General features: G+C 37.4%; 1 protein-coding gene across 1 annotated transcript in view; it reads left to right on the top strand.

Annotated features, from left to right (window-relative positions):
* Positions 1 to 565: 565 nt before the first annotated feature.
* The window catches only part of LOC145978170 (uncharacterized), a 99148-nt gene continuing 76177 nt past the window's right edge, over positions 566 to 23536 (top strand). Inside the window, exons 1-5 of the mRNA XM_083110609.1 lie at positions 566 to 674; positions 5892 to 5939; positions 6509 to 6550; positions 7272 to 7436; positions 9383 to 9524. Of these exons, the coding sequence (XP_082966735.1) occupies positions 5903 to 5939; positions 6509 to 6550; positions 7272 to 7436; positions 9383 to 9524 (386 nt within the window). The 5' untranslated portion in view covers positions 566 to 674; positions 5892 to 5902. The remainder of the gene's footprint in view (positions 675 to 5891; positions 5940 to 6508; positions 6551 to 7271; positions 7437 to 9382; positions 9525 to 23536) is intronic.

The raw sequence follows: 23536 nt of genomic DNA, 5'->3' as shown, positions 1-23536 counted from the left end.
GTTCTAGGAAGACCTGAGTGGACGAGAGGCTGACTTTTCAGTACCTTCCAAGAAGGTTGCCCCTTACACCCCTCTCCGCGATTAACGTAAAGGAAGGGGAGGGAGGGAAAGTAAATATGGGTGAAACTTCTATTAATGACCACATGCCCGCCTTAGTTTATCCATACATATCTCCTCCCCGCTATCGTCACTTCTGCATAAACCCCATCAAACTTTCGTCGAGCACCAATGTTCGAACATGAAAGAAAGGAGTGGTTACATGGAACTAGATGTTTTTTCATACTCTTCGTCATCGCTTCTTGAGCAATTTCCTCGCAATCTCGCAAACTTCCCGATTCACCGATAAAGCGTACGTGATTGGACGTTCCTCGCCGAGGAAGAGACTAGTAAAAAGAAGAGAAGTTGAATACGAATGGGGAGGAAGAAGAGAATAAATCGCTGGGACAGCTGGAGGAAAAAAAAATCCGGTGAATGCCCGCAGGTGGAAAAGCTTCATTCCTTGTTCACATGGGCAGACTGTGGCACGACGTCTGGGAAGGAGTGGGTGGGTGATGGAACTTCAGATAACGCTTGCATATTCACTTGTGACTGGTCCTAATTAACGAGGCTGACATAACAAGTGACAGTCGGTGCCTGAACATCAGTGCCTGCTCGCGAGGTGGACGTAGCTACAGGTGAGTGGAAAGCTTCTTTACGTTTCTGCATACACATTCACTGTACTCGCGCATGCGTATTGCTCACGAATTCCACTGCAAATGAAGGTGATTCCTTTTTAATCCTGGTTTCTTCTTGATTATTTTCATGTGTTACTTTACAGGGGCGGCTTAAGGGCCGGGGCGCCGCCCTCAAGGGGGTGCCAAACCGGTACGACCCTCTTCATTAATATCAAAACCTTATTTCTGATTATATGATTGTTTGAGTTTATTTTTAAGTCAGCTTTATGCACCGAAAGCTCAATAGAGATCAAATCTATAGTTTAAAGTGTGATCCAAACCACCATGTTGCAGTACCAGGTGCGTGGGTATTTATTTTAAAAAGAGCTGAATTTATTGTTGACAAGAATGGTTTGAGTTGGCGTTTTAAGTCCACTTTATGCGCAGTAAGGCTAATCGGGACTGTACCTACGGTTTAAAGTGGGATCCGAACCACTGCTCCTGCGCCGGGTATCGAACCCGGGACCCCTTGATTACAAGGCTACAACGCTACCACTGCGCCATCGGGGAGGCTATTGTTGACAAGAATGAACTGAAGTTACAGCTGCATATCACAATACGTAATTATCTCAATATTGAACTAGAAATTGCAAAAAATGGTCTATTTTGATAAGATAATTGACGATTTTGCTTCATTGAAAACAAGAAAAGTTAAATTCTAATTATTTTTTTCTGAGATATCAGTTAAGTTTTGCAAACATTTTGTAGTAAGGCTAATCGGGACTGTACCTACGGTTTAAAGTGGGATCCGAACCACTGCTCCTGCGCCGGGTATCGAACCCGGGACCCCTTGATTACAAGGCTACAACGCTACCACTGCGCCATCGGGGAGGCTATTGTTGACAAGAATGAACTGAAGTTACAGCTGCATATCACAATAAGTAATTATCTCAATATTGAACTAGAAATTGCAAAAAATGGTCTATTTTGATAAGATAATTGACGATTTTGCTTCATTGAAAACAAGAAAAGTTAAATTCTAATTATTTTTTTCTGAGATATCAGTTAAGTTTTGCAAACATTTTGTAATTTTTTCTTAGAATAATGTTTGATACATAGTTTATAGCGATGTTATTTTTCCAAGAAGAGTTGAATAATCTTAAATTGCAAGTTTTTCTACTCGGAACATACTGCACGCTGTATTATTTACTTAAATTATTATTCTTAACCTTTTTCATCTTCGTTTATATTCTGGTAACACACTGCTGAAATTTTCTGTTTCCAAAATAGTAGTAATAGATGTTCTCCAGACACTAAGACGTAACTGAAATATTCTTAAATGTGCTAAACTTTGTTTAAAATCAGAAATACAAACTACGAATCTTTAAATATAACCTATATTATTTCTAATAGTTTTTCTTTTCTTTCTTATTCCAAAATTTGTAGGATGTAAATATCACAAACCATGGCATAAGAAAATATTGAACGAAGCGTTTGGTAAAGGTGGGCCTGGTAAATTTTCGAATATCATATCGGTCCCCATCGAGACCGAGAGGGTGGGACACCAAGTCTCGGTCGGGACTCGAACCGCAGAACCTTCGGAAGCTAGATCGGGAGTCTACTACTACGGGTGGTGTAGATGTTTCAGAAAAAAAGTGAAAATTTTAGATGTTTCATGTTGTGGATGTTTAAAATATTATCTGTAGTAGTGTGATGCTTATCGCGAACCATTCTTTTACGATATCGTTATCGATATCGATATGTTAACACGGAAAAATGTTGTATAATACTTTTGATGGGGGAGATAAGTGACATTCCTGATATTGTGGATGTTCTTACAATGACGTAGGAGTTCGTTTTCTTCTGTTTTTCTCTTGGTGTTTCGACAAACCGAAAACGTTTCCCTTTTAAAGTCCAAAGTTGTCCACTTTGCAAGTAAAGCGTTGTCGTACCGGAATCTACCAGTTCTGGCGGTGGCCTCGATTACCATGCGTCGGGAAGACTCAAAACGAATGAAGAGGAACCGAGACCAAGCTTAAAATCGGATACGAACCACTGATCCCCCCATGGAATCGGAAGTTGCGTATTCTTGTCTCCCTCCTCTCTCTCTTTCCATCTTTCTTCCCTCTTTTTCTTCTTCTCTTTGTATTTTAATATCTCTTTGTTATTCTGTTTCTATTTTCCATCTTTCTCTCTGATTTTTTGTGTATCTTTGTTTTTCTCTCTTCTCTCTATCTCTCTCATTACATATTCGTTCGAATCCCACTCTAAACTATAGGCCCAGTTTCGATTTGCTTATTGGAGCATAAAGTTCACTTGAAACAAAACAGAAAAATTTTGACGGTGAAAAAAGGCTGCCATTTGTCAATAAAATGTGCAACTAATACCAGTATTAGAAGCTAGGTATAGAACTAATTTACGTTTATATCGTCAAAAACGTTGTAAGTGTGATTAACCATCGACGTCTTGAAGGGGGGAGTAAGGGAACCACGCTCCCTGGAAAATAAATGTTGCCACGCATATATTTCATTTCAGTCACAGTAATTTATGTTAATTATTAGAAGGATGTTGCAGGAACATAACTTCAAACGAAGGAGAGTTTTTTGAGGGGCAACACTATTAAGGGGGGAAAATATTCCTCGTTCCTCCCCTCTGAAAAAAATATATTGCGTGTTCCTCCATGAAAAAGTCCTGCGGACGTCCATGGTGGCCCCTGCAAATGACTGATAAAATTATTAAGAATAAACTTAGATATTATGCAAGATACAGAGAAAGAAATATTGTGTAAAGGGGGTGGGGATCGAATTCCCGCGCAAGAAAAAGTGATTGTTGGAAATCCAACAGCTCTTCGTTCCCCTTCCCTGAAGCTGATTCTTAACAAAGAAAATACCATTCCTCCCCCCCACAACCGTTGCCTTGGGCCGACAGTCGAAGCTCTTAAAAAGGCCTTACTCATCCAACTATCTGTGCGAGACTCAGGGAAGATTTCTGTGAAATATTTTCTTCTTTCTGTACGACAGTCTGAAGCTGAATGATGTTGAGCGAATATCATGCAACAAACTATTGGGCGCCGATTTTGTAATAAGATGTCGCAACTAAGTAGCATAATCTTAGTTCATTCTCCTACCCCGTCCCCCCATCCTACTCATCGCACGTAAGTCAAACACCTTCTCGGTCAAGCTCCGTATTTCATCTTCTGACGTAAGCGCGAAATGCTTTCGTGGTTAGGTTTGTTAGGTTTAAATATTTTAGCATAAATACACTACATTTAGCCCAAAAAAAGCATTTAACCTGACGTCAGAAGACGAAATACGACACTTAACCGAGAAGGTGTTAGACTTACGTGCGATAAGTGAGACCCGAAGGGTAGAGAGGGTGCGAGAAAGAAACGAAAGTTAGAGAAACGTAGTGGCTTGAGAATATTTCCATCATCCTTCGAACCCACTCGAACAAATATCCCTGTCGATGGCACTTCTCTAGCTTAATCACGACGGCGAAGATGGTTTGTTATAATGATGAGATAGATGAAAGAACGCACAATGAAACGTACATGCCTTATTCAGGATTTGATTTTGATTTGATTTATTTTATTTTACTTCGCGTTTTGTGCCTCTTGGCTAATTTGCGAAGATGAGGATGAGTGATGAAATGATGAAATTGATGAATGGACATTCACAAACAACCATGCCCGAGCGGGATTCGAACCCTGGACCCTTGGCGTCGCAGCGCGATGTGCTAACCACTCTGCCACAGGGTCCGGCTATGCCTTAATCAGGAATCGAGTCTAGCTCCCTTGGTTATCCCAGCACGCTGACCATTTCGCAACCTACAGAATTTTCCACATGGGCGAACTAATTGGTAGAGTAGCGAGTATATTTGTTTTGTATCCTTGTTTTGTCTTTATTGTATATATGTTGAGAGAGACTGACATCCTTAGCTGTTTTGTTTGTTTTTCGTTATTATCCTTGGTAAAGTATATTTGAATCAAAACTAATTGCTTATCTTTTGTTGTTACAACAAAAAAAACTCGTCGTACCTACGCCTTGTAATCAAGGGGTCCCGGGTTCGATACCCGGTGGAAGCACATTGCACAGTGGTTCGAATCCCACTTTAAACTGAAGTTTCAGTTCCGATTAGCCTATCTGTGCATCGAGTGGACTTAAAACAGCAATTCATTCATTCATTCATTATAACAAAAACTATCTTCCTCGGAAATTTTTGGTTGGGTTTCTTTTTAGGACAAGATTGTTGCTGGGAAGATATTTCCCCTTCTCCCCCAGGATTTCGCACCCTGGTTATTTATCCAAACATTAGGTCATAACTGTAAATTTTATTTTGCATATTTTGGTCACTTTTATATCATAAAAATCCTAACTCGGATATACGGAATTCAGGACACAACCGACGCCAACGATCTTCTTTATTTCTTTCTTCTTCCGTATCATTGTCTGCCCCAGTCTCGAACTTCACAAATACCGAGCCACTTAACTCTGTTCGGCGCAGTTCGGAAGACGGTAGGAGAGTTTTCCTACCAACAATGGCTCACTTGAAGGTGAATAATAATTCCTCCCATTATTCACCCATGACAGATGTAATCGTCTTGAAAATGATCGTGCAAGGGCAGAGGCGGGAATCCCGCGTGAGATTAAGCTCTCATTAAGCAGCTTTAAGAACAGATAATGCCATCATCTGTTTCATACTGACTTGTTTCTGACAAAACGACAGACTAAAGTTCACAGATTACCCTTTACTCTAAAATTTGATAATTTATCGTACGATTGTTTAGGCAGGTTACTTCTTTCTACCATTGTGACATGTCCAACATTTTGTAGTAGTAAATACGAGTAGTATAGAGTGGCTGAAGTTGTATCTCTCCTGAGTCCTGAAGCACATTGAATGAGAGATTGAGATCTTCCATTGGTGGAAAACGAACCACGTGATTTGCGCACGCAGCTGCAAGTTGGAACTTAGCCCTGTCATTGGACGACGCAAACGACCAGCAGAAATAGTAAGGTAGGATCTCGCATTCATTTTGTCTCAACAAAAGACTGTCGGTTTCAGCATTTCCGCCTTTCTATCCCTTCCATACTTCAGAGCAGCATTATCATTGATCCTTATCAAATATACAAATAAACCACCCATTCTTTTGTTAGGATAAAGTCGATCAGTTCATTTAAATAAACTTGTGTTTTCTGAGTTCCAGAAATTATATTTTTCAGTCATATTTATTTCTTGCAGGTGACGTGAAGATGCTGAGGCTTTTGCTGCTAGTTCTTCTGTCAGCAGGTAAAAAGCACGAAATGTTGCCATCCTCTGAAAAATGTCCCTGAAGGTGTAAATGACACAGATGCTTGCTTCTCTAATTTCTCCCTTCATCAAACAAAATCAATATGTACCACATCTAAATTCAATTGTAAAGCTGTGTATAGATATGATTTTTTTAATCAAATCATTTTGCAATAGGTATCGAATTTTGAATTTTTAAATTTCTTTTTTTTTCATTTACGGTTGTTACAAGCAAGTTAACGTTTTGATATACTCATATTGCCTTCGTCAGATGTTTATTTTTAAATTAAAATATTATAGTTATTATATATATATATATATATATATATATATATATATATATATATATATATATACACGAGTACGTTGTAAGTATGTCATACATAACTGGAAATTACATCAAGGAACTTGTTCATTTAGTTGTAAAACCGAAAATTAGAAGATATAACTCTATAGTGTACAATAACTATTCATTGTAGGATACCTATTTGATTACTTTATCGAGTTGTAATGTTTCACCGTGGCTAATTGTTAATTGTGAATTTTCATTAAATCTTATTTTCTTCCAGGCCTGCATTGCCACAAAACCCACCTCGACTACTCAAAACCAGGTGAGCTGTTCTGAAGAAACCACAACTTTCTTTTCTATCTTTGAGGTAGGTGACGTGGGGTGTAGATGGGCGTAGGTAGCTAGGTACTTTCTGCATCCCCATGGGCAAGTACACCCTTCGTTCGTTAACAATTTTTTTTCTATTTTCCTCATTTTTACGTCAATTTTCTACCTCTTGTGTTAATCGCCACGATGAGAATGAATAACTGATGAATTTGATGAAGGAACAAAGACACGCACGCCTTAAACAGTGTTTGAACCCGACGCCTCTGATTTCATAACACGTTACGATGACCACTCTAGTAACGGAGGTCGGAAATTGTTATTTTAAATGAATTCCGAATTCTTTCAAATACACCAAGTTAATTTCTTTCTTGGTGACAGGCAACCTCAATCCAGTGCTGCAATTCTGCAACTGTCTCAACGAGAGAGTTGTACACCGCGCCTTTCAGATTACCCCAGGCACAAAAATCGAAAGGATTCAAGCCAGGTGAGCTGAGAGGCCCACTTCGACCGATCCATCGTTGACCATATCTTCGAGTTAGATGCCGTCTCACAGTTACATCAAAATGTGTCGGTGCACCATCATGCGTAAACCATAGCAGTGGCAGCAACTACAGTACATTCGTACGTTGTCAGTATCTCGCAAACTGTTCATTTTCGGTTATTGTTGCGCTTTTATATTGTTTCCAATTGTATTGTAAACGTCTTGGCTCTTGCAGGCCAGGAGTCGTGGAAGTCGGAGCACTCGTCATGCGGCGGACATCGCCAGTCGCCCATCAACATCATCAGCCACAGAGCCGTCCCGGAAGATCTCACGGCTGTCGAGATGGTCCACTACCACAACATCCTGGAGAAGCCTTCCATAAGGAACACCGGACACTCAGGTGAGGAACGTCACTGTGATCCATTCTATTGTCCTTATAATAAAAGCAAGCACACGAAACTTCTGCATGATATGCGTTAAGTCTGCTGGAAAATTTTCATGTCTTTTAATTAGCGGCTAGCGGTAGCTATAGCAACTTGGAGGCTAACAGCATCAAGCCTGAGCTCTCTAACCTACTCACGTATGCATGCAATGCCAAAAATATAAAACAATCGAACCTGTCTAACCTATTTACATGTCGCTAGCCGCTGGTTTCTTTTTCTTCTCCTCCGTGCTACTATTCTCGGACTGGTGAGACTTCCTAGCTGTCAGCGAACATTTGTCACTTTTGTAGGCGGGTAGATCTATAGAACATTCTGTGTTGTCCCTTGAACCAATCAAGGTTCGTTACCATGGGGACGATTTGTATTTGTTTTGTCGCTGTGGCTCAGTCGGTAACGCGTCTGACTACCATGCTTAAGGTCCCGGGTTCGATCCCCGGCCGGTTCAAATACGGGAACTTTTCTAACGTTGGGAGTGGCTCTGGCGCCCACCCAGCGTCGAATAACATGGGTACCTGGGGAGAACCCTAGGGGGTAAAGGCGGTCAGGGGCGTAATGCTGGTCACATCACCCCCACTCACGACCGGATCAAGAAAGTGTGGGACGTTACCCCCACACCCCCTATACGCGTTCATGGCGTGGTGCTAAGCACAGGGGAGCACTTTACCTTTTTTGCCGCATTGCCAAACTTGCAATGTTTTAGTAACAGTGGGTGGGTAACTTCATGGAACGTCTCCGGTCCTCCCAACCCCACCTTCCACGCTTTATCCATTCTTGCATGTATCAATTTCCTTGGCACCCTTTCCTCATTCATCCTCTCCACATGTCCCAGCCAACCCAGTCTTCGAGACTACAAATCTCACTGTCTTTTCCGTTGAGAGTGTTTTCAATTTCTACAGTGGTTTTTATTCTCCATTATTCTTCATCTCTCACAAAGCAATATATCCTTCGTTCTTAAGATTTTCCTCTCAAAAACATGTAAAGCATTCTCATCAACGTCTGTCACAGTCCACGTCTCTGATCCGTAGGTCACTACCAATCTTATAAGAGTCATATGGATCTTTACTTTCAAATGTTGAGACAGGAGAGTTGATTTCAATAATTTATTATTAGCATAATGTGCTATATTATTCTTTTATTAATTTCTTTTGTCACTGACTTCTCACTGTTGAGGATCGTGCCCAAGTAGCTGAAGTCTTTCACATTTTGAAAATTATGTTGACCAAAGTTTATACGAGGGTTGGGGCATAGGTTATCCGTCATGGCAACTATTTTTTTTGACGAGAATGCGGAACGGGCACGAAAATCCAAAATATACAAATTCAAGGGGGCAGTGTATGATACTGACGAATTTATGAACAATGCAGATCATGTGTACCAGGTGTAGGATAGGAAAGCGAGCAAATCATCCTTAAAGATAGCATCGTGCCATACGTGTTTACAAGCCAGAAGGCATACGTTAGAATTACAGGAACAAGATATGTGCATACTACGGTAGGACATTATTCCCCACAGTTTTCACCAGCTCCCTGTGGCATTCTTTCGCAGTTCTTTCCTAAGAACGGCTATATTGATACAAGAACGCTGTTCACGCAGTGCGACGGCGGTACGATAACCGATCATCACACTGCCATCTAGTGACACGTTTACATACTACAGGTGCCACCTTCTCTGGAACATACGGTCATATTGTGGTACCACAGTTTAACTTTCAGAAAAAAAAACAGGTTGCCATGACTTATGTCCCAGTCCTCGTATTTTGATCCTATCATCTTTCTTCCGATGCTAATATTTTCATATATTTGGCTTTTTCTTTAATATTAATATATATGTATAAGTAAATACATGTGGAAAAATAAATTTCTGGGCTTCATTCTGTTCATTTCGATAACTGGTGTCTCCACAGTATCCCTAACGGCTGAGCAGTCGAAGGCAGTGCCGTACATCTTCGGAGCGGGTCTCCACGGTCTCTACAACTTCCGGAAGCTGCACTTTCACTGGGGGGCCAGGAACACCAGGGGCAGTGAGCACCTCCTCAACGGAATCAGGTGGGCCCTATTCTTCGCAAATACGAGACGCATCCAGAAAGTTTGGTAATAAAACAAGAACGAAAAAATTTAGGTGAACAAAATCTTTATACTCTGAAAGTTCATACCCTGAGTCAGTGGTACAGGAACGTTGTTCATTTGCGGGGGTACAAAATTCAGCCTCTCATATATATGTATATATATATATATATATATATATAAAATATACTCCACAGGGACCTAGGTATAATGTGAAGGCATGAGAAATATTCCATTTTAGGACAACTCACACGAATTTCCGTTTTTTAATGCAAAATTTGCATAAATGATTTTTTTTCTAGCTTTTCTTAGAATTTATGGATATTTAAAGAACAGATTTTAAGACCAGATAACAATTCCGAAACATATAAAGCTCTGAACCTTCTTCTGCGCCCATCTTGAATTTAATGGAACGGAAAGTCAGGAGTTCGAAATGTGAAAATTGTGAACAAAGATACAAAGATTCATTTTAATGCAGTGTGAGATTAAAGGGGATAAGGAGGATTCATCCTCCTCTATCTTGAGCCATCCCAACCAGGAATAATCATCTCTCACCCACTGGATATACAGATCCTAGTATTGAATATATCATACATATACTTATAGAGTTCCACTTCAGTTCAGTTTAATTTTAAAGTCCCATAGCTACATATAAAAATATCTTTAATCAATTTATGGGAGATGTGTACCACATCCAATACCTTTTAGAAGCCATATATTCGGTATTTTCTCAGATATCTAGAGGGCGTTGTAATAAAAAAATACTGATTTGAGATGGTTCCCGATCTACTCGTTAGAGGTCAAACTTTGGAGCATTTGTAAAACATTTGACAAAGCATTTGTTTGTAATGTAATTAGCTGTAAGTAGAGGGATTGGAGGTGTTCTGCGCCATACTTGGTACGAGGCCTATTATTTTTATTAATTTAACCACAATAGAAAACCTATTTTGACGATGTTTTTGTCGATTTTATACTATTGCAAATCTGTGTTTTTTCATCTCATACTTGGTACGAGTGGTACGAGGCCTATTGTTTTTATTAATTTAACCACAATGGAAAACCTATTTTGACGATGTTTTTGTTGATTTTATACTATTGTAAATCTGTGTTTTTTCATCTCGTACTTCGTACGAATGTCATAATTTCTTACGAGTTAAAGTACGTAACGCCTACACCCACGCACACCTACACCCACGCACACCTACACCTATTTATTTCCGGTCCACTTCCGATCCACTTCCTGTCCACTTCCGGTCCATTTCCGGTCTACTTCCGGTCTACTTGACAGACACTTGTGAGTTTTTCCAGGTTTTTATTGAAGTATACACCCACACCCACCCACGCCCACCCACACAAATTTTACTTTCGGTCTACTTCCGGTCTACTTCTATTATCTCTGGAAATTCTGTATAAATAACATAGCTGAAAATTTTGTCGTAATACAGTAGCTACAATTATTTTATCTTGAAGAGGGTTCAAGTCGTTTTTCACACAGATTGAATTTGTATGAATTTGTATTTGTATTGAATTTTGTATTTTTTTTCGGAGAAAATTTGTATATAAATACCAGAGCTGAAAAAAATTATTATAATTATAACTATTGTCTTTTTTTAAGTTACATTCTATCAATTATCGTAAGTTTAAAATTGTCTTATTGAATCTTGACATATTAAAAAAAATGTCATCTACCACTTTCATCGAATGTGTCATTTGTGGAAAATTCATCTCCAAAACTAATATTAGCAAGCATAGGGCAAGATGTTGCGAAGCAGGTTCGAAAATAAATCGTTTGTTACCTACTAGCCCTTGTACTCAATGCGAAAAAATAATTATCATTGCTAATTTAAGTAAACACATGAAAAGTTGCAAAGCATCAACCGGACACGGAATATTGAAAAGAAAAATTGATCATCCTGAAACTGAAGCTTCTACTTCTAAACAAATGAAGATGTCTAATGATCAAAAGCCGATTAGATCTGCATTCAACGACCAACTCTTGGATTTATGTTTTACTTCGAATCCACGCTGTGATATTTCTAGTTTCTTGAGTGAAATTAAAACATCTATCATAAATATTCTGAAAAATAAACTAGAAAACAACTGCATAAAAGTCTATGTTGATCTAATTTGTGAATATGAGAAACCCAATGGTACAAGAAATATTTTCTTTCACAAAACGAGAAACCAAGTTCTTTATTTGGCAGACATTGATAATTTGAACGTTTTTTATTCTAATCTTACTAGTGAATTGATTAGGAAACACGATAAGTTCGAGGCTAAGGGATCTATGCGGAAGTCCTCACAGGTTAATCGCTTATGTAAACAAATTTACACCTTTTTCTGCTTCGAGCTACGTTCCACTTCCGGTAGAAATTCAGCATAAGAGAGCTGTGCTGAACATTTATAACACCGACAATAAGTGTTTCATGTGGTGCATTTTAGCAGCGCTTCACCCGGTTCATTGTTCAAATAATCCGCAACAGGTTAGTCATTACACACAATATATCGATGAGATTGAATATGCTATGACAGGCATCGAATACTCTGTTGGTATTTCCGACATAACAAAGTTTGAAAACAGGGTACGAAATAGAGAAGGAAAACGATTAGCGATAAATGTATATTCGTATACTTCAGTTAAGAATTTTGTGCATCCTGTTAGGATAACTAATATTGTTGATGACGAAGCCGTGGAAATCAATCTGCTTCTTATTGCTGACGATAACAAGTTTCATTACACGCTAATTCGTTCACTCTCCCGCTTAGTCAGAAGCCAAACAACCAAGCATGAACACAACATCGAGGTGTGTCCAAGATGCTTGACCACGTTCGACGATCGAAAACAAGTCGACTACAGAAAATACACCGGACGTCAAATTGCTGCTTAAAAACTTGCTGAACATAAAGTCTACTGTGGAGCCAACAGACCGGCTCGCATGTTAATGCCCAAAGCGAATGAATTCGAAGAATTTAAAATGCACAAGGCCTTGTTGGAACATCCGGTCATCATCATTGCGGACTTTGAGGCTTTTCTCAAACCATTGTCTTATTGCGATCCGGATCCAGAATTGTCTTCCACAACACCGTACCAGGTTCATGATCCAAATAGTTTCGGATATGTTGTTGTTTGGCAAGATAGGATAGATAAGCCATATATATATCGCGGACCGAATGTTATTGAGCACTTTTTCAAAAAGATGATGGAGGAGGTTGAGAACAATGGCAGCTTCTTATGTCAATCGAAATCAATGCTTCCACTATCTAGCGATGAACTTAAATCTTACAATAACATTGAGACGTGTCCAGTGTGCGATCAACATTTCACGAATGAGAATCGGAAAGTATTTCACCACAATCACTTCACCGGAAACTACATTAGTGGAATCTGTAACACCTGCAACCTCAAGATCCAGAAGCCCAAATTCGTACCAATATTTTTCCACAATGGATCCAATTACGATTTCCATTTCTTAGTTAGAAATCTTGGATACGATACGCAAAGAATAGATATTCTTGCTCAAAAAGAAGAGCGTTATATTTCTATAAGTAAGAAAGTTAAGATTCCAGCAACGAATGAAATCATAGAGATGAGGTTTCTAGATTCTTTTAGATTCCTATCGGCAAGTATCGATGCTTTAGCGAGTAAACTTACTGACGAACAGTTTAGAATTACAAAAGCTAGTTTTCCCAACGTACACCTAGAGCTGATTAAACGTAAAGGCATTTATCCTTATGAATATGTAACAGATGTATCTAAATTTGACGATGACACTCTCCCATCTCAAAAAGAATTCTCAGTCAACTGAAAAGAACCGGAATCACGAACGAAGAATACGAACATGCGAAATTAATATGGAAGGAATTGAGATGCAATACTCTTGGCGATTATCACGATGCGTATCTCAAATTAGACGTAACGATACTTGCTGATGGATTCCAAGTGTTTAGAAAAACAGCAATAAATATTTATAAATTAGATCCAGCACAGTTCTACAGCGTTCCAGGTTTGGCGTGGTCTGCTATGTTGCTCCAAACCAGGATCAAGTTGGAATTGATATCGGACGTGGACATGTTACTTTTTATAGAAAGGGGGATACGTGGGGGGATGGTACAATGTTCGCAGAGATACGCAAAGGCAAACAATATTCACATGTCTGAGAATCAATACAATGCAAATCGGCCATCGAATTACATATTTTACGCTGACGTAAACAATCTATATGGGTTTGCAATGATACAGAAACTTCCATACGGAGGATTCGAGTGGCTGGATCCTATTTCAATTGATATTAATCGTTTCGACGATCGTGAATTTGGTCTGTTCATTGAGGTGGACATTGAATTTCCAAATACTTTGCATGCTACTTTTTCCGATTTGCCTTCGGCTCCAGAAATTAAATGTCCACCTGATTCTAATCAAAGTAAGCTTATGTTAACTCTAGAGAGAAAAGAGAGATATGTCGTCCACTACAAGAATCTCCAGTTTTTGATTGGGAAGGGTGTTCAGGTAGTACATGTGAGAAGAATTCTCAAGTTCAAACACTCTGCATGGTTAAAATCTTATATTGAGACCAACACGAGACACAGAACAGCTGCCATTTCAGAATTAGATAAAGATTTTTATAAACTAATGAATAATACCGTTTATGGAAAGACAATGGAGAACGTCAGAAAGCATGTAGACATAACATTGGTTTCGGATAACAATAAATGTAGAAAATTAGTATCTGATGCTAGATTCAAATCGCGAAAAATTTACAACGAGAATTTAACACTTTTTAATCTAGATATAAAATTGATAAAATTCAGAAAACCTATTTACGTTGGCGCAACGGTTCTCGACTTGTCGAAACTGTACATGTTCGAATTTCACTATAATATTATGAAACCTTTCTATAATGATAAGCTGTCAATTTTGTACATGGACACTGATAGTTTAATTTATGACATACAAACATCTAACCTCTACGAAGATCTTAAACATCCTTCCATGCTTGGGTATTTCGACACTTCTTCCTATCCTCAACCCAACAGATTTGGAATTCATTCCCACAACAAGAAGGTTCTCAGCAAGTTCAAAGATGAGTGTAACGGCGATATTATTGTTGAGTTCGCTGGTTTGCGTTCGAAGATGTATACATTCAGAACAGAGAACAGCGTCACGAAGAAAGCAAAAGGAACGTGCAAAGATACTGTGAAAAACAAACTAATATTCCAGGATTATATTTGTTGTCTTTCTTCACAGTCGAGGATACTTCGAGAGGATAATAGAATACAAAGCTCAAACCATGAGATTACAACGAATAAAATAAAAAAGTAGCCCTGGATCCACATGACGACAGGAGGTGTATTCTCGAGTGTGGAATCCATACTTTGCCTTGGGGGCACTTTAGTTTAGAAGTTAATAATAATTGCAGTCTACACGTAGTTTAATTTTTTATATATTATTCTCTACTATACTATTAAAGTTTTTCTATCACTCTTTCATTTTTTACATCATAAATATATGATCTCTCCACAATTAAAATTGCACTGCATGTAGTATTTTCAGATAGAGTTTCATGAAATTCACATATCAATTTTATATTAGTTCGATCATTTATAACTACCAATTTTCTTTTTGATGCGTTGATTAAAATGATTGGTCTGTGAATTATGAACTCATCTGGATTATAATACATGTCTATGCTACCTTCAGTTACTCGTTTAAATGCACTGTAAGCTTCATATAACTTTAAATAATCTTGTTCTGCAATGTTTAAATTGTAATTTTCACGAGGAAATACTTCATTTCTGCCATTCTTCAGATACACATTTTTAACTTTACAATTATCAAACTGGCTGCTATCTTTTTCCTGATTGTCATCTCTCCCTGTCTGAAACAGCACAGCTACGAACTCTGGCATGTCATATTGCAAAGATTGGAACTGATTAGTAAGATCAAATTCAAACAATTTACCCTCCACTGACCCCTGTATGCATTGATAAGTATAAAACTGAATCGGAATTTGGGGATTTTTGAAAATGTTCGCTTTGTACGTATTTGAGAGCATAATTCGATTCATATTCAACTATAGGCATTCGCAACTCCATAGACTGGATCACACATTTCGCAGCTTCGGGTAAACTAGCCTCATTGGCTGTTCCATCTGCATTCAAAGTTTTGTATCTCATGATGGCATTATGATCATTGGGTGCTCTGCGAAATATGACACTCAAACCACCTTTCCACATAATTTCTTTATAATCAGAGAAAAATCCAAATAGCAATCTCATGGGGAACAGTACTGTGTGACTTGTTGCTTGAATTTTTGTTCCAGCTTCGAACCCACCAACTTTATAATATGCACTCTCTGATTTGGACAGTTTCAATGTCCCTACTGTAGTGGATGTAATTCCAGGGCAATCAATCCTGTCAATCACTGTACCATGCTTTCTGACTTCAATTTGAGAGAATAAGAATGGAACAAAATTATCTATAAGTTTTATATTAGCCCCAGGGAGGGGATATTCTTCACCATTACTTTGTTTTACAATATCAAATTTTATATACAGATCAGATCTATGTGGATGAATAAATCCATCCCCTACTGTGATGTCATACTGTATCTTTTTGTTGGACTGATTCAAATTTGCAAATGTACTCCCGTTTGGAGGGAAGAACTGTAATTTCATAACTCTCGATATTTTCCATCTTGGTATTTATTTATATATTTTTAATATTAATTTATATTATCGCAGTGCTATTAGCACCGGCAAAGTCGATGATCTCATTTTTCTCATTCGTAATTGTTATCTCTATGTAATTAACTTTATCAATAGAAACAGGGAAATAGACTGGTGGGATTGGGGAATAGAAGATAGGTTCCATAAATTCCGAATTCGGTTTAAATGTAGCAATGATACCTGTCTCCTTGTGGCTGCCAATCAAATTTTCTTCTGCTTTGATAATCATACCTTTGGCAATGTTACAGTGAATATTCAATGTCTCTATAGCTAAGAATTTCGGTATAAATTTACCTACATGCCTAACACCTGGTTCTAATTTGCTATTGTTTTCAAATCCTAAAAGTTCTCCCATGGTAGATAAATTCACTGTTTCATTAGTAGTTACAATCTCCACTCTGTGTGTTACAGAATTTTGAGAAAGCAAGACAGTAGTTGGAAGTTCAGACTGTAAAGTAGATAAGTTAACTGTCCAGGAGGAATAATTATTTTTTCATTACCTACTAATATAGTATTGTTGTAGGTAGTTACATTCGGAATCAGATACATACTGTAGAATGCTCTCAGAGCTATGGATTTTGGATAGATAATATAATCGTGAAGATGTAGTTTCAAAACCGAAGCCTCGCTGGAGAGAGGAAAATTCCCATACTTAATATATAATACAGCTTTTGAAAATCTTTTAATTTGATGTTTGGTATTTTATTTAAAATTCTGAGCATCGTAATGCAAACATGGCCACATATAATTTGATCGAAATCTTGAATACGATCGTCGTTGTAATAAATTTTAACATGTTTCAAGTAACGAATTAATTCTGTAGGGGGTTTCCCTCCGAAAGAATCGAAAATAAAAGCATTGTCATTTTGTTTATAATAGCATATCCAGTGAGTACCAACGTTCTCGGACTTGTCCAAATTCACCACGCCACATTCTCGAGAGTAAGTACTACCTTTAGGGAGAGAATCAGACATGAAAACCCCCCCTGAAGTGTTTAATTTTAAATATTTTAACTAAAGATTCAATGTCTTGGTTCGTGAGTGCTTCCTCTTTTTTTTTAATTTTCTAAGTGCTCTAGACTTCACACCTTTGCCTATTTTTTTCTCCATGGCAAGATTATGACGCCTTTGCTCTTCTAGTTCTGCCTTATTCTTCTTCGAATCAATCACAGTTTTGGCAATAGCAGCACTACCCCCAGCCAAGCTCTCAACAGCCCCCAATGCAGCCAGGATAGCTGGAATGCTGAATATGAATCCACCACTGTGTGTTTTCTTTCTTGCATTTTGCAAACGTTTTAATTGTGACGTACTGAGTAATAATTTTATTCCGTTCCCTTTGGCTATACATTGCCTCTTCTTCTCTTGTTGTTTTTTTAGTTAAAATCGAATTAAGTTTTAAATTTTTAAGATCGTGATACGGTATTTGGTACACAACTCCTTTTGGTTTGATGTTGTTGTTGTTGTTATTATTATTATATTTCAGTGTATTTATATTACAAACCCCACCCTAATTTTTGTTTTGTATTCATAGCAATAGTTGTACCCAACGCTGTTATTTTTTCACCCTACAATGCATCTCTGCTTGTTAATCTTCCAAAAGCTGCCTCTTCCAGTTTTTGATCAGCCACATGACGATCATTCAGATCTTTGTGTGTGTTGTATGCAATATCATGTTCTTTGCAAGCTGCATCCAGAGGATTAATACCCCTGTCCCCTCTCTCTATTCGTTTCTCAAGTTTTGTACCAGGACCACAATATTGGTAACCAGGTACGTGTAACTCGAACGGAAGTTTATTAATAATATCATTCACTAAACCTCGACCCTCTGATATATTCCAGAATCTAGCAGGTAGAGTATTGATAATTTTAATTAAGTATCCTATACCTTTAGGATCGTTTACAATAAAATTAGCTAATTTGTCACTAATCATGTTTACAATACCCATTTTCTCATTATGGAAATTATTGTTCCCAGCATTTTCCTCTCCTGCTATAACAAGCAACCTATCTATAAGTTTTCTCACATCGTTTACCCATACAAATTGCTTAGGTAGAGTATTGTATTGTTTTATACCACTACCGGTTTTGAGTTGATTCCAGATAGGTTTAATCAGATTCTTGTATTTATCCCCGCTGCTCGATTTTACACGCTTTTGACTAGCATCGTTATTTTGGTACAAAGTATCAGAGAGTGTCAAAATTTCAGAGTAACTTTGATAATCATCTTCTGTAAAATGTTTTGGTTGTTTTTTGGTAATAAGCTCCCATAGCCCTACGGTACCAGGATATCTAGACCAGCTGTTTCTCCCACTCAAATTAATTTTTATGTTGTCCCCTTCGAATGTTACTTTAGACTTGCCAATTTTCCATACTACGCCTTCATTACCCTTCATAGTTGGATACAATCCAAATACTTCATCTTTTTCGAATTTTCCTGTACTCAAATAATCCCTTGCCAGGGGACCCGACTCGATTTTCTCTGACACCTCTATAGCTGCTTTAGCAGGTGGTTCCTTGAGTACCAGGGGTGTGTGGATGCTAGACAATGGCGTAGGAGGGAAATCTGCATAATTTTTAGCAGTAAGAGGTACCAATTCATTGATGAGGTTTTTATTTTGTTCTGTCACACTCTTAATCTCTTTACCGAGACCACTGATTGCATCGATAATAGGTTGGTCTTGACGCTTGTGTTGTTCGTAAAAACCTCGATTCTTTGATTTCCAGCCTTTGAAACGTTTGGACAAGTACTCTCGTAATTTCGAATTATCTTCTATTTTATGTTTTGACATTTTTTTGATTAATGGTTATTTTATATCGTTTCAACGATTAAAAAGTCGTTGATTTTATTTCTAAATTTACCATTGTTAGGTTTACGAGTCATGTCGATAGTGAAAAATCCAAAATCGTCGCTGTTCCAACAAGATGAACAGAATTTTGAAAATTGATTGTAATTTAAGTCTCCTCCCACATAATCATCGTATACATGTTTCAAATTAGTATGATCTTGACGAAACAAACAGATTAAGTTTGTATTATTTCGTAGTAACTGTTTGGGAATTTTGGAATAAGTTTGAGCTAAATAAAAGCAGTCTATTTCTTTGTGACGACCCTGTGTAAAGAAATTTCCAATCTCATTCTGATTTTTCAAAATAACATCATCGAACACCACAACAGAATTTTTCAAACATTGATCGAAAGGTTTTATTGTTGATGCAAATATAGCTATGCCCAGTCCCTCGTACAGCTTCATGAGTTGTTGGTATTTCGGTTGTTTTAAACTCTTTGAGAATACATACAAGTGTCTATTTTTCCAATCTAGCCAATTGGGGGCAAGCAAGAAATTATCAACCAGCAAAGTGGTTTTTCCACAACCTGATGGGAATGCAATGAGGCATCTTATGTTATCAGGTAACAACTCTCCATTTTTCTTATTAGTTTCCACTACATCTGGTAAACGCTGTACCACATTCCATGTTGGTGTCAAAGAATCACCTGGTTTGCTTCTATCCAACTTTTGTCTGGCAGACCTAGCCATTTTCACATACAATTTATTATTTTTTTCTTCAATATTTTCTCGATTAGATATGTATCTCGATATTTTGTTTTACTAAGTTCCTCTTCATAGAATCTCCCTTTCAATATTTTGTTATGATTATCTTTTATGATATATGTATTTCTATTCCCTGGTAGAACTTGAACCACTGAGAATAACTCCGTACTCCAATTTTTAGTGAATCCCTTCTCGAATAACTGTTTATATTTACTGACCCTTACCTGATCCCCTATTTTAAACTTTGGCTTCTTGGTAGTGTATTTATACTTTTTACAATAAACAGTAGAAATCAATCGTTGCTCATCAATTATCCTATTAATTTGTTTAATATGGAATAAAGAAGAAATCCCTCAACAGTGGAAAGAATCCATAATTGTTCCTGTGTTTAAAAAAGGTGATAAAATGAACTGCAATAATTACCGTGGAATTTCTCTACTCTCAACAACATATAAAATATTGTCTAACATTATTTTAACAAGACTGACCCCATATGCTAATGAAATTATAGGTGATTATCAATGTGGATTTAAACGCAACAGATCAACTACAGATCAAATTTTTCACATCAGACAGACACTTGAAAAAAAGTGGGAATATAATCAAAATGTCCATCAGCTATTCATTGATTTCAAAAAAGCATATGATTCGGTCAAAAGAGATAAATTATATAATATATTAGTAGAGTTTGGAATACCTAAGAAGCTTGTTAGTATGATAAAAGTATGCACCAGTGAAACAGAAAGTAAAATTCGTGTGGGTATTAATATGTCTGACAAATTTACAATTCATGATGGGTTAAAACAAGGAGATGCATTATCTCCATTGCTCTTTAATTTTGCCCTGGAATATGCTGTTAGGAAGGTAAAAGAGACTAAAGAAGGACTAAAATTAAATGGTGTGACTCAGTTGTTAGCATATGCAGATGATGTAGACTTACTGGGGGATGATGTGAATACAATTAAGAATAATGCTAAAATATTTTTCAAAACTGCTAAAGAGATAGGTTTGGAAGTTAACAAAGACAAAACTAAATATATGCTTACAGGCCGAAACCAAGTGTTAGGTAATAATCAAAATCTAATTATTGATAACAACTCGTTTGAACCAGTCTCCAAATTCAAATACTTAGGAGTAATATTAACAAATGAAAATTATATTAAAGAGGAAATAAAAAGTAGGCTTAATTCAGGAAATGCATGTTACTACTCTCTTCATAAACTTTTGTCTTCTCGTTTAATATCTAAGAAACTAAAAGTTAAAATATATAAAACAGTAATTTTGCCTGTACTATTATATGGATGTGAAACTTGGTCCCTTACATTGAAAGAGGAACAGAAATTGAGGGTATTTGAAAATAAGATCCTTAGGAAAATCTTTGGACCTAAAAGGGATGAGGAGACAGGTGAGTGGAGAAGGTTACATAATTTAGAACTACATAATTTGTATTCATGTCCAGATATTATTAGAATAATTAAATCAAGAAGACTTAGGTGGGCAGGCCATGTGGCACGAATGGGAGAGGAAAGAGGAGTTTACAGGATTCTTGTTGGGAAACCTGATGGTAAGAGACCTGTAGGAAGGCCAAGACGAAGATGGAGGGACAACATTGAGATGGACCTAAGAGAAATCGGTAGGGATGGAAAAGAGTATATAGATCTTGCTGAAGATAGGGAAAGATGGAAGGCCTATGTTGCTGCAGCCATGAACCTTCGGGTTTAAGAAGGCTAGGGAGTTAGTTAGTTTGAGTTAGTTGCATTAACTTAGCAAATGTAGCATTGTAAAATTCTTTCCCTCTATCTGTCTGTAAATATTTTGGTATCCTTCCCTCACTGAATATCGACTTAAAGGCCTCGGTAACACAAGTACCAGTCTTGGATTTTAGGGGAACAGCCCATGCATATTTGCTAAAAGTATCAATAACTGTAAGCATATATTTGTAAGCATGATTTATCTTATCCAAATTTTTTAAAGTGCCCCCCTTTAGGCGAGGAGCCATCTCGATCAGATCAGCCTGAAACAAATCATTTACACCTTTCGTTACTACGCTTAATCGCTTGTAATTGCGACGGGCTGGTTTGTGTAATTCGTGAACTATATCTTGTCTTGACATCGAGTTCGAAGTGAGAATATCGCATAAAATGGATTGTCCTCAGGGTATAACCGCTTTATGTCAAATACTAGCTTGTCACCAATTTCAATATCAAAAACTGATAATTGTTCGTCGTCATGTACTTTATATTTATTTGTAGACTCATCCCAGTATGCAAAAGTTATTTGAACTGCCTTGTGTATACCATCTTTTCGCACTATAGTAAACTGTGGAACTTCAATATGTTTTCCATGTTTTAGAAAACTAAACTTCAGAAATCGTAAACGACCATCGACAAAAAAATTCATGTACCTGAGTGTACGGATATAATTTGTAAACATTGCCAGCATTGACGTACGTCCAGTGCCCTCGAGCATTTGGAACACTTTGTAACCTAACAATTTCCATAGAATAAAATTGACGAGTATCTACGTCATCTAGTCTGTTTAATACCGATTCCAAGTGTTCGTTGATAGTACGAACCAACTCATCGTAGCTAGGTTTTGGTTTTTACATCAACATACAGTTGTTTATATTCCTCTTTGAGATCGTGAAGTTGAGTAGCAAAACCTGATAAAGCAGATTCTTGACTTGCTTCAAGAGTGGTAATTTGTGACGTAATATTAGAAATAATCTCTTGTAAATTTTCTACAAGTTTCAATTTAGAACTTTGCGTAGCAAGATCGTGTACTTGACTTCTGATTTCTGTAAATAATGCATGTAGTTCGTTAATTATTTGATTGTTGGGGAGACTGGCAACAGTTTCTCTGATTTGCGCAATTCCTGCTTGAATGTTTTTGATATCTTCAGATTTTAAAATTCGATGTACTGCTCTCCTCATAGCTCTGATTTCTTGAGAAGTAGGCAAAGCAGCTACAGTATTCTGAAGTGTGGTGAGAGTTAATTTTATAGCATCGAGTTCTGTTGCATCAGCTGCATTTTTCAAAATTTCTTGCAGTTCCGTTATGTCATCCTGCGTAGGTGTAGACTGTTGCAGTGTCTCTAATTTACTCTGAATGTCGTCAATAAGATGATGGAAATGCGATAATTCTGATTCGGTATTCAAGCTTTCAAGCTTAGTAACTTGCTGTTGAACTATAGCTAGGATATCAGTAATGCCAGGCAGTTTCGATTCCAGTTTCCTGTACACTTATTAGCTCATTTCTCATAGTTGCCATAGTATCTTCTATGTGAGCTATGGTACCTTGTATCTTCCCAAAATCTTCATAAGTCTCCAACTGCAATTTGATGCCGGCAACGCTCCGAGCAATAGCATTTAATTCAGAAGATGAAGGTAAATTATTGATAAAATCTTCCAACGTCTGCAGTTTCGATTGAACTTTCGTTATAGCTGTATGCAGTTCATCTGTCTGTAATTCAGATTTGATACTTTGCAATGCAGGAACTTCGAAAGATTGAAACTGTTCTTGCAATTTAGCAATACTAGCATTTACCTGCTCATATTCTTCTTGAGTTTTGATATTCTGGATGATGGTTTGCAGTTCGGTACGAATACTGTTTGCCTGGTCATTTAATTGCTGTTTCAGCTGTTCGGTATTCGTTCTCTGGATTTGTCTAAATTTATAAAGTTCTTTTTTCAAGTTGGCAATATTCTCTTCTAAGTTCC

Source organism: Lepisma saccharinum, chromosome 24, assembly GCF_977018435.1.
Source record: "Lepisma saccharinum chromosome 24, izLepSacc3.1, whole genome shotgun sequence".
Taxonomy (NCBI): domain Eukaryota; kingdom Metazoa; phylum Arthropoda; class Insecta; order Zygentoma; family Lepismatidae; genus Lepisma; species Lepisma saccharinum.
Note: the sequence above shows the minus strand (reverse complement) of the source record. Positions and strands in the feature narration are given on the sequence as shown.